This window comes from Dama dama, chromosome 9 (genome assembly GCF_033118175.1).
Source record: "Dama dama isolate Ldn47 chromosome 9, ASM3311817v1, whole genome shotgun sequence".
Taxonomy (NCBI): Eukaryota; Metazoa; Chordata; class Mammalia; order Artiodactyla; family Cervidae; genus Dama; species Dama dama.
This window is the reverse complement of record NC_083689.1, coordinates 52,099,454-52,111,547: the sequence shown is the minus strand read 5'-3', so window position 1 is coordinate 52,111,547 and position 12,094 is coordinate 52,099,454. Positions and strand designations below refer to the sequence as shown.

Here is a 12,094-nt window from a genome sequence, read left to right as displayed (position 1 = left end):
AATTGCAGAGAGTGGGGGCTTCTCATTTTGGTGGCTTCGCCTTGTTCTAGGTGTGCGGGCTTCAGTATTGTGGCTTGAGGGTTCCAGAGCGCAGGCTCAGTAGTTGTGGCGAACAAACTCAATTGCTCCATGGCATGTGGGATCTTCCCGGACTCAGGGATCAAACCTGTGTCCCCTGCACTGGCAGGTGCATTTTTATCCACTGTGCCTCCAGGGAAGTCCTGTAGGTGGTATTTCTTGAATAGTATATTGTTATTTCCTTTCTATATATTTCTATGTATAGGGTTCTTGTATATTTTAGAATTCATAACATTACTATTTGAAGATTTAACTCAGTTATCAAATTTATCACCTGAGTTTATTCCAACTTTTGTTGCTAAGTAAAAATTAGATTAGTGAAATGAAGTATTTGTAAACTTTTTATTAAAAAGAGTTGGAGATTAATAGGGTATTATCTAGTATTTTGAGCATTCTTGAGGAAGATATGAACTTTATGATTGGAAATCATAGATCTTTCTTTGGCTTAAATAAAAATATAAAGCTGGTTAGAATGCTAAGGACATAGAAGATATACATCTTTGTGAGTGATAGAAAGTTCAGTCAATCCAGGAGTTAGAAAACTAATTACAGTATATTCCCAAAGCGATATGCAAACATGTATATAATCTAAGCAGTGGAGTCCTAAAAGTTGGAGAAGTTTGTGGAGGAGGAGGTCCATTAAAGGACACAGATTTTGGGTTGGTAGAAAATGTGATTCATAAGCTTAAGCAAGCTAAATTAAGGTAGAGGCATCTGAGGTGGGAACAGTAAGAAGACTAATTAAGGATTGTATTAAGGAATAGTGAATTACAGGAACTAGGATAAAGGGACAAAATTGGGCTTTGACAGACTGAGACATTTATCTTTGAGGTATCTATTGTAAAGCATTAAATAGGGAGACTGTATTTGTTCAGAGCAGGTTGGATTAAAAATAGAGAAGCTGACCAGGAGGTTATCACATTTATTCAGGAATAAAGGATGGGCAGTGAGAACAATTACCGTGGAAGAGAATTTGGAAGTGGACTTGTTTAATGAATATGAGAGAAGACTCAAAACAAGACTAAGAAAATAGTGATGGTAGGCATAAAGAATTTCAGGAGAGCAAATGGTGTGGGGGGCTTCCTTGATAGCTCAGTTGGTAGAGAATCCACCTTCAATACAGGAGACCCCGGTTCGATTCCTGGGTCGGGAAGCTCCCCTGGAGAAGGATAGGCTGCCCACTCCAGTATACTGACCTGGAGAATTCATGGACTGTATAGTCCATGGGCTCACAGTCGGACACGATTGAATGACTTTCACTTTCACATGGTTTGTGAGATGTTCAGAAAAGTGGTTTTAGTGTTTTAGAAGAGTTGAAGGAGATGGGTAGGGCACCTTAAGGGAATGGCCTTTGGGTACATGGAGAAATGAGGTAAGAATGCATATAAAAAGTAAAAGTGGAGAGATTTGGAAGTCACCTTAATAAAGATCAAAGTCGAAACCTCAAAATAGCTACATTTCTTCTTCTTTTTAAAGACACAGTAAGGAAGCAGAGGCCCAAACAAGAAAGTAGAAAGTTGTAAAGGGACAGGACAAAGTGGTAAGAAAACCAGGAGTGCAGTGTAATGAAAGCAAGGAAAGATATTTTAAAAACTTGATGTTGCAGTTCTCTTTCTGAGAAGTGAAAGCTGAATATCACTAGAAGGATGCTGCAGGTAATTGTAAAGCATGCTTTGAGGATTTAATGGTTGATAGGTTAAAAATGTCTATATGCTGAGGAAAATACCCCATGTGCATCTTATTTGTTGCCTTGCAATTGAGTTTAAGGGTGATTTAGGATAGAGGAGTTCAGCTAGCTATGCTCCAGTTTTTTCTCTTCTTTCAGAGTATGAGGAAGTCTAAGAACAAATACTTATTGGGAAATATTTCTATTGTACTGTTTGACATAGGGCTTTTTCTTTATTCCCGATAACAGATCACTTTTTCTCCTGATGTCTCCCTTCAGCTAGATATTACTCTTCCTAATGATGAGTAGAAAAACTTTTCTGACCCGTTACCTTTCTACCAAAGTTGGGAGATGGAAATGCCATAGAAATACTGATTTGAGTGTATTTAATGCATTTTTTTTTTCTGTGTATTTATTTACAGATGGGGCATGACTGGGGTTGGTTGGATTCTGAACAAGACTATCCCAATGACTCTGAGTTGAGCAATGACTGCAGGTCCCTCTTCAGCTCATGGGACTCCAGTTTTGATCTTGATGTGGGCAGCTGGAGGGAACCTGAGGAGCCAGGGGATGAGGAACTAGAGGAAAGCAGCCCAGGGAGAGAAGCTAGTGAGCTGCTTGTGAGGGACGGAGGCAGTGAGGAATCTCAGGAAGAGGCAGAGCAAGTCAGCCGCCAGAACCTCCTCTTTCTCTCTGAGGTAATGGGAAGCCATTATTTCCAAAGGTGGAAGAGGCTCAACTTCCTAAGAGAATGCTTACCCATACATATTTCTACCACTCTCTATGTTGTTTACTAAAAATAAGGTCTGCGTTGGCAGGAATTGAGTTGATTGCTGTGTCTCCAGCACTTGGTGCTGATACAAAACATGTCCCAAATATGTACTTTTTGACTGAATGTTCTAAGAGCCCAGTTATTACGAGCCTGAATCATATGAATTTCTGTATGTAGGAAGGAATTTGAATTTCTGTATGTATGAATTTCATATGAATTTCTGTATGTATGACTGTCTTAGGAGGATCCTTGCAATTCATTCTTTCATATTCCTGTGAGGTGACACTTGCCCAGACTCCCCTGTAAGTTTATAATGTTAAGACTTCTGGGCAGTGTTTTTATTTCTCTGGTTAAGGGCTGAGGACCAGAAATAAACAGAACTGGACAGAGAGTTTATGTGGCAGCTATACACATTCAGGAGAACCTAGGTCAAGATCAGTAAAAATCCAGTTTGTGGCAGAGTTTTCAGCAGTTTTTTAGATAGTCGTTACCAGTTGATTAGAGTTGACACTTGAGATGGAAAATTAGAACTTAAGCTTCTTGAGGCAAGAATCATGTCTATCTTGTTTATTGTTAAGTCCCTACCAACTAGCCCAGTGCCTATGTATATAAGATATTTGATAAATTTAAAAAGACTGAATGAATCAATTAACCCTACTATCTCAGATTTAGTCACAGTGGCCGTGTAATGATGTGGCATTATTAATATGTAGATGATCATTTCCACTGATGTTCTTATATATCTAACAATAAACTATGGTTGCAGGTAGCTTATTTAATGGAGCCGTTGTGCATTAGCAGCAAAGAATCAAGTGAAGGCTGTTGCCCTTCATCTGGTACCAGACAAGAGGCAAGGGAAATTGAAGCTACTGAAGGAGAGGGGGAGCCCTACAGAGAACCTGAAGAACTTTCAGCCAAGGAAGACCCCTTAGTCGCTGAGAAGTCATCACTGGGAGAAAATGGAAGGACAGAGGTGACTCGACCTCCCTCAGATATTTCGGCACTTCAGGAACAATCCATAGAGAGTGAAGAGGTATAAGTGAATAACTTAAACCAGCTGTCTGATCAGTCCTGTGCACAGACAGGCAGAGCAGAATGGTTAGAGCACATAGGCTGACTCCAGAGTTCAATTACTTGAGTCTTAAATCCTGGTTTTAGCATCAGCTGTGTAGGCTTAGGCATGTTAGTGAATATTTTAGAACCTCAGTTTTCTCTGCTGAAATGAAGTAACAGTGTTTTGTCTCAGGTGTGCTGTGAGGATTGGATGAATAATTCGTGTGCAGCACTTGGCACAGTACCTGGCTCATAGTAAGCCATCAGTAAAATTCAGAATGCCATTGTCATTAATATAATCTGACCAGCTAGAGTGGTTAGCTCCGGGGCAACAAGTAGTGACAGTTTTAAAAGAAAACAGCATCTGTCTAGACTTGAGTATATTGCTTTTTCATTTCTTGGGGGGCTATAGAATCAGAGTTCTCCAAGAGTTCTCCATTGCCTTAGGTCTAGTTAAACCACCATTTTCTAACTTATTCTATAACTTATTTAACTGACCTCTTCTTACCTTAAGATCAGCCTTCTTTTACCCCATGTAAGAAAAATTACCTTGAAGATAGCAAATACCTCTCTAAACTTTCCTTTGTTTCTTGGCATTCCCAGCGGGGAGTTCAGCAAGAATCCAAAGAGGAGGACCAGGGTGAAGGGTATGTATCAGAAATGGAGGACCAGCGTTCTTCAGGTGAGTGTGATGATGGCTGCAGCATCCAGGAGACTCCTCTGGTGGATATCCTTTTCAGTCGTGCTGCCTCCTCAAAGCTGTAAGTATAGATTTGTATTCAAGATTGTTAGGATTCATACTTTTACTTGTGTTTATGCCTATTTGAATTTGTTGCCATGAGCATTCATTACTTCTGTAAATTGAAAAATAGAATTAGAGTTGGAAAACACTAGAAATAGAATTAAATACAATTCTACTATATAAATAGTAGCCTCTATGCTTTCACCTTATAAAACAGGACTGTTTCATCAACATTAAGAATCTCTTTCATAAGTAACGCTTGTCTCTATGTTTATTCAGGAAATATTGATGAGTCAACTTGTTACTCAGGTCTAATATATAAACTGTACTTTTAAAAATACTAAAACATCTCCTATTAACTTGAAGTTAAAAATTATTTCTAAGATATTATGTCCCTTGTTGCTTTTTTCACAGGTCTTGGGAAATTGTTCATATTTTTTTTTTTTTTTAGCGTAAATAACTCTAAGGCCACAGGGCACGTTTTAGAATGTTAATTTATTTTCAGTAAAGTGAATGTGAATTTCTTTTTAAATCAGAAAAGCAAGGTATTTCTAGTTTTTGTAACAAATAGTTCCTCTTTTGGACCTAGTCTGGTGTTTATGTATTGAGAGAAGACAGCACGAACTGTTTTTTCTTCTTCACTACATCCTAGATCCATCCACATTATCTGTGGTAAGGCAAACCAATAATTATTGTAGCCTAAGGTCTACCACTGAACCATGCATATATGTTTTTGTAAATAGTAGATTTTAAATTTTTGTTACACAAATAGAATACAGCTAAAAACCTAGCTTGTTGAAGAATTACTTCCTTTGCTTTTCTTTAATTCCCTTTGTAAGTATGAGCGGATGGCATATGATGACTAAACCCCAAACAGGAAATCGCTAATCTGGGACATTTTTTCTCATGACATTTCAGCATCTTGAAATGCAAACTCCACACTCTTATCTTAGAATTTAGGTTAAACATGAAATCTTTGTTAGAAAGCAGTAGATATTAGTAATTAAGTCTGCTTGACTAGATAACTTAAGGGGAAACAGGTGTTTGAGTTCGGTGTTATCATTACGGAAGCTTAAAACTACTTTGAAAGATAGACATTCCTTGGTCCCTCTCTTCTGGCTTCATCTTTAGTCTGTACTGACTCTTGGGGTAAAGCAGAAGTTTTGGAGTACCACTGTTAAGTCTGCAGGTCCTTTTTACTCCCACAGTTTTACTTGTAGTTGCTTGGTGTGCATTCCCAAATAGATGGAAATAAAGATAAGCAAGGGGTTGTTTCTTAAAATATTGCAAAGGTGATTGATTATGAAGTTACCAAACATGGCAGTACATTTTACATAATGGTAACTTAATATCTCTTTTGTGGATATATGAACAAAATTGTATCAGAACTAGGGACTTGTTGTTTATTCTGGCTGACTGACCAGAAACAAAGGAAGAGGTTTGCTTTGGGCTTTAAGTGTCATGTTCTTACAAGGATAAATTGATTTTTATGGTATATAATTTAGATACAAGTGAGCTATTACATCATGAAAATGAGTTGTTATATGGAGTTGTTCAAACTGGAGAAAGATGAAATATGAGTTGTGTTCAAATGGATGCACACAATATGGTACATAAAGCAAAACGAGGGTGTGAAACCTTAGGTATAAAGAGAGTCTGTTTAGAGAGAATAAGGCAGTGTATAAAGTATGAAGTGTAACATGATATTTAACTTTGGAGTAAATAGAAAACTTGCCAATTGGGAAAATTATAAAATGAAATAAAAAGTTGAGCAGTTGTACCTCTAAAGAAAAAACTAAATAAATTAGGCAGTTTAGCCCAGAGAAGGAAGGACCATGAGGAGAAATGAATTTGTCTTGGTGTTTTAAAGGTTACTATACAGAAGAGAATGAAAAAGAAAAATATTTAAATCGTATAGCATTCAGGTGAAGTGTGAGAGAATTCCTTGGGATATGAAACCAAGTTTCCCCCCCGCCCTGGAAATATGGGAGAAGTACTTATTAATGTGGCATATTTCTGTATAAAAAGAGGACCAGATTCATTTATCAGATACTCATTTGAGCACTTAATATGTGCCAGGAACTTGGGAGACATCAGTAAACAAAGACTACCCTCATAGACTGGTTGTTTAGAGTCATAGGTGCTGAATTGCAAGATTGCAAAAGGCAGAGGCAGTTGCTTGTAAGAATGTAACAACTTCATTTGATAATAGTGATCAGTAGAGAATACTTATAGTCTGGGGTCCTTTATGGAAGCCTTAAATATGTTTTCATTCCTGTGATGTTATTTCCTTCAGATGTTAGCTAGGGGCACTGTGTGTTGGGGAAAACTCATTGCTCATCCAGGAGAACAGAATACCATATGTGAAATTACTGTTTCTTTGCTGTCCTATTTTATGCCATAGGTCTGATCGATGCCATGGTGATCCTGTTCAGGATCACTTGCTATTTAAGAAGACTCTCCTGCCAGTCTGGAAGATGATAGCCAGTCACAGGTAGGACTCCAAGCCACTCTGGATATTCACAGCCACTCTTCTCATTTAGGGTGACTTCCTGGAGTTTCTTCATTCTCTCTGGATTTGTCCTTTATCAGGTTCAGCAGTCCGTTTCTGAAGCCTGTGTCAGAAAGGCAGGCCCCAGGATACAAGGATGTGGTGAAAAGGTCAGTGGAAAAGGGGTCAAGAAAGGTTGGTTGCTTTTATATCTGTCTTTTCATACTTTATTTTGCATCTGTTAGATTATTTCCTTATTTCATTTACATTACTTAAGCTCAAGATATATTTTATAGCTGAATAAGTTATCATAAAGTTATGATAAGCTCAGTCCTTATTTGAGAATGTAAGGAACAACAAGATAAAGAGGCTTTTTTTCATTATTGACTTTTCAGTAATATGATCCATTTGTTACATTAGCCTTTGGTAGTTTTTGACACTTATTTTGGAGGAAAACTTTGAAAGGAAAGCTGTATTCCTTCAGGCAGTTATAAGTATGCAAGGCAAAGATGGTAATTCAAATGGATTTTACAAACACTGGTTGATTGCAGTATTTTGGATTTTTATATCATAGTTCATCTAAAATGTTATCATAAACTAGTGTGTTAATGTATAAAAGATCATGAAAGAACCTTTGGAGACAGACTCCTTAATTCTGTAGATGGGAAAACTAAGACTCAGAGGTGATCATGACTTGTCTGTGATCAAAAGTGAAACAGCAGAGCTAAAACTAAACTGGAGTCTTACCTACCTCCTAGTTCAGTCCTCTTTCTACTCTGCTGTGCCTTCTCTTATACACCCACTCTCTATTATGTCCCACTATATAATATTTATCTTAATATTCATTTTATCTTCATGAAAAGAAAAAACTCTGAGATTTTGATTATATAGTAAAAACTGTTGATTAAATACCTAGTGTATGACTACACATTGTAAACCGTCAATAACTCCCATGTGACAAATTGGAGCTCTTTACAACTTTGATACCACCAACTGTAAAATGTAATGGCTGGTCCTATGGGCTCTGGAGTCAGGCTGCTTCTGAATTAGAATCTAAGCTGTGTGACTTTGGGAAAGTACCTAATTTCTTTGATCTCAATTTTCTCATTGCCACTTGTGATCATGGTACTTACCATATAGGTTTACTGAGAGGATCAAGTGAGTTAATATAGAAAATACCTAGCATAGCACTTGACTTATATAAGCAGTCATTATGTTAGCTGCTTTTGCTATTTTATTATCTAATGGGGATTGTTATCTTTACTACTGTTTTCATTAAGAGCTGGTTAGTTTTTCAAGAAAGCATGTTAGGTCACCGCATGTTCCTTGATTTCCTCTGGTTTCTCTTGGCCACCTGTAGACCCATGGACTTAACTAGCCTGAAAAGGAATCTGTCCAAGGGACGGATTCGCACCATGGCTCAGTTCCAGCGGGACCTGATGCTGATGTTCCAAAATGCTGTGATGTACAATGACTCTGATCATCATGTGTACCATATGGCTGTGGAGATGCAGCGAGAAGTCTTGGAGCAGATTCAGGTACTGTAGGTAGGCAGTTGCAAGAAAAAGGAGTGTAGTTTCTGGAATCTGATTTTAGAAAGTCTTGTGAGAATAAGGGTGATGTTGAAGTGACCTTGTGCTCCCAGAGTTTATGTTTAGAGGTGATTCAAGGACCTGAAGGGTTGACATTGTAACTGCTCCTCTGTGGAACCAGCTTTAATAGATGGTGAAGTAAAATACTCTAGGAAGGCAGGCAGCAGTACCTGGAGATAGATAAGTAAGTAATGGGTGCATCTACTTCCAGAGCCTCAAGTCAGAGGGCTAAACATGAATACCTGAGGCTGGAGTCACTGTCCATTTTTTGATGCTATGTTGGTATTAATATATGTCCACTTTGTCCCATCTATAGGAGATAAGATATGGTAGCCAGAAGAAGAAATTTGAGGGTTTCTTTTTTGGGCAGTGTCTTATTGACACTTTAAAAAAAAAAAAAAAAAAAAACATGGTTGAATCTCTGCAGAGAAAGAAATAAAATTGCATTCAAACCTCCATAAAGATTCATAGCTGCTATCTGCCTTGACCCTGTAGGTGCTGAGTATTTGGTTAGACAAAAGAAGAGACTTAAATAGTCTGGAATGAAAACTAACCAACCCTGTGGATGATGGAAAACCTGTTTTGCTAACTTGGAGCTGCTTCCCTGAACTTTTCTGGATTTTGGACCTTTCACTGAGACTCTGACTTACTGAAGATCCCAATACTTGTTTACCATTTCTCTGTTGTCTTTTCTAATAAGAATTACACCTTAACTTACAACCAAAGAGTTTAAGGTGCTTGTGGACATGATATAAAGAAAACACAGAAAACAGATTTGGGGTTATGCCATATATGTTGCCCACATCTTTGTTCCGTAAGGTTAATTTAGAGGTAAATAGATTAAACTTCTTTTACTGCTCTTTAAATAAATGTTATTTCACAAGTCGAAAATTACCTTTTAATAATTATAGAAGCTGGCAGTAGAGGGGATAACATTGTCTGGTGAAATATGGAAGGTATCTGACACAGATTTTCTTACATACACTGGAAGGTGCTGGGGGTAGGATGAGGGAGAGCACATATGATTTATCTCATCATTTGTAAAGTGGAGATAATACAAGTGTCCTTCGAATGACTAGGAGGATGAAATAAATTATGAGGAAAACGTTAGAAAACATCTGTTGCTTTTAAGATTTACAAGGGGATAAAAGTCCCTGTGGCGGGTTCCCTTTCTTGGCTAAAAGGAGCTAGCCAAAGACTGTGAAGTGCTCTACTGGAATTGGCCCTCTGCAGCCACCGTCTCTAAGCTGGGTTTCTGGTCTCCTAGCAACAGTCTGTGATACTAAAGAAGCCCAGGCTAAGGTGAGCGCCCAGATGAGGGCTGGACTCTGAAGGAATCTGGGAGTGCAGCCCACAGAGATTCAGGGGACCCAGGAATTCTGCTTTCCAGCTGGGCCTTACCCTAAGCATCCTGGTGGCAGGAGGGGATGGGGAGAGGGTGTGTGTGTGTGCACTGTGGAGGATGGTGCTGAGTGGCGTGGAGAGCTGCAGACCTAGTCTCCTCCTGGGCACCTGGGGTCCTCGGCTTTGCCTTGCTCCTTGGGCTCTCCTAACTTAATGAAAGCACCTAGGAAAACCCATGGCAGGAGATAAGGTAAAAATCGTATTACTGAGACACTGCTTGTGGAAAAAACTATGACAGTTTCCAGCTTTATAAATTAATAAAAATCAAGCACCTGATAATGCTGTTTAGTCACAATTACATTAAGTTGGGGGTGGGGGTGCATGTCATTGCAGTTGATACACGTTAAGAATCTTAAATTGTAGCTGAAAAGCCAGAATGGAGCTATCAATGCCCCCACCTCAGATCTACGTAGAAAAGACTCTGGCTATTATCAAACCAGATATTGTTGACAAAGAGGAGGAGATACAAGATATTATTCTCAGATCTGGATTCACCATTGTTCAGGTAACTTCTGGGCAGTATGATCATGCTTTTTTCCTCTCTACTGTGTTAGATTTTTCTGCCTTAGCTTTTAGCTAAAATGGTATTAAAAACTCACTTTATCTTAAGTAAAAGATATGTTTGAAAGCTCTTCTTACTCATAGAGTTATATCCCTAAAGTTGTTTTTTAGAATACCTTTGATTTTACCTTTTAAAAATGTTTATGTATATGTGTTAGCCCAGTTTGATCCTTAGTATTTAGCATGAAATTTAGGTTTACTCTTCTGAGTATAAAGGTTATATGTGATAATTTTCCAAAAAGTATTTCACACTTTAAAAATATATAAAATGAGAAGTAAAACTTCTTTTTCCCATCTCTCCTCTCCCAACTCAAGTCTCACTCTGCAGAGACAACCACTTAACACTTTCTTTCCTTCCAGAATTTTTGTATGCATTTACAAATATGTTTCCCCAAATATGTCCTACTGTAAAGTAGGACAGTCGCCCTCCCTGGACCCTCTTTACCCTCCCTCAGCTAGCATGCCAGATCATTACATCTGAATCTAACTTCTGTGTAAATACTCTTCTGTCCTAATAAACCACAGTCTATTTACTTGATCTTCTCTTGATGAATTTTTAGACTGTTAAGTTGTTGTTTTTTTTTAATTTAATGTTTTAAGCCTTTTCCTTGTTCTGCAGTTAGTAGTTTGAAAATGAATATATAAAGACTATCAAATAGAATGGAGTATTTTTAATCTTCCTTTTTTTGTACCATTCTTATTTGAAATTTCACTTTTTTATTATTCAGTGTCATATTGCTTGTTGAGTCTTTTAAAAAATAAAAAAGATAACTTCAGTCTTCAGAAAGATGGGTTTTTGAATGAACTTAGAAGGATACATGGAGGCTGAGGATGAGATGTTACAAGAAAGTTTAAGGGAGTAGTAATGCAGGAAAGTATAAAGAAATATTTAATATAATTAAAAGATTCAGGTAAAGATGAGCTTTTAAATAAATGTTGTTAGGAAACTGGTAGACACTTTAAAAAAAAAACAAACCTGGATTCAAATATTACACTATATATACCAGGATAAATTCCAAATGGATTTGACATTTAAATATTAAAAAATTAAACCGTATAAACTCTAGAAGAAAAATGACTGAATTTCTTTTTATTTTTGGAAGGGGACAACCTGTTTACTGGGTACTGTAAAATAAAAGATTGATAAAAATATAAACATAAAAAACTTGAGCGTGGCCAAATAAGCATAATAAGCAAAGTCAAAACACAGGTGACAAACTTGGAAAAAATATTTGTAACTCATAAAGACTAATCTCCCAAATGTATAAAAAGCTCCTAAAACAGGATAAAAATTCAGTTGAAAATGGGCGGTACATGTGGATGGTCACAGAAAAAGAAATAAAAGTGCTTCTAAAACATGGTAAAAGATGCCCAATTTCTAAGCAGGAAAAAAGCAAATTAAAACAACACTGAACTACCATCTGGCAAGACTACAAAAGTAAATGACATAAGGGAGGGAATCTGGCAATTATCTATCAGTATTTACAGATGCATCTTCCCTTTGACCCAGCAGTACTACTTCTGGGAATCTCTCCTGTAACTTGTGTATTAATATGCAGTGACATATATCTAGGTAATTTTTTGTAGCATTGTTTATTTACAAGCAAAAAATTGAAAACAACGCCACATTAGGAAATTGGTTAAATTCACCCTGACGAATCCGCCAAAAAGAATACTATGAAACTAATTATAAAAAGAGCAATGAAGAACCTCTCAGTGTCCTGTTAGGGAAAAA

At 37.4% G+C, this 12,094-nt stretch overlaps 1 protein-coding gene across 2 annotated transcripts; it reads left to right on the top strand.

The window, feature by feature from the left end:
• Positions 1–1,956: 1,956 nt before the first annotated feature.
• On the top strand, positions 1,957–10,475 carry LOC133062421 (bromodomain-containing protein 8-like). Of its 2 annotated transcripts, XM_061151387.1 has the most exons (8): positions 1,957–2,442; positions 3,283–3,549; positions 4,173–4,330; positions 6,716–6,805; positions 6,904–6,972; positions 8,163–8,340; positions 8,890–9,225; positions 10,162–10,475. In XM_061151387.1, exons 1-7 carry the CDS (start codon positions 2,134–2,136, stop codon positions 8,938–8,940), a joined length of 1,122 nt encoding a protein of 373 aa, XP_061007370.1. In that variant the 5' UTR covers positions 1,957–2,133; the 3' UTR covers positions 8,941–9,225; positions 10,162–10,475. The 2 variants fall into 2 exon arrangements, with proteins under 2 accessions (XP_061007370.1, XP_061007371.1); XM_061151388.1 differs by lacking the exons at positions 6,904–6,972; positions 8,163–8,340; positions 8,890–9,225; positions 10,162–10,475 and having other exon boundaries at positions 4,173–4,983; positions 6,716–6,799.
• The last annotated feature ends 1,619 nt before the right edge of the window (positions 10,476–12,094 follow it).

Coding starts and splice junctions, on each gene's coding strand:
- LOC133062421 (XM_061151387.1), top strand. CDS start 2,134: ATGCATTTTTTTTTTCTGTGTATTTATTTACAGATGGGGCATGACTGG. Junction 2,443..3,282: donor ACCTCCTCTTTCTCTCTGAG/GTAATGGGAAGC, acceptor CTATGGTTGCAG/GTAGCTTATTTAATGGAGCC. Junction 4,331..6,715: donor CGTGCTGCCTCCTCAAAGCT/GTAAGTATAGAT, acceptor TTTATGCCATAG/GTCTGATCGATGCCATGGTG.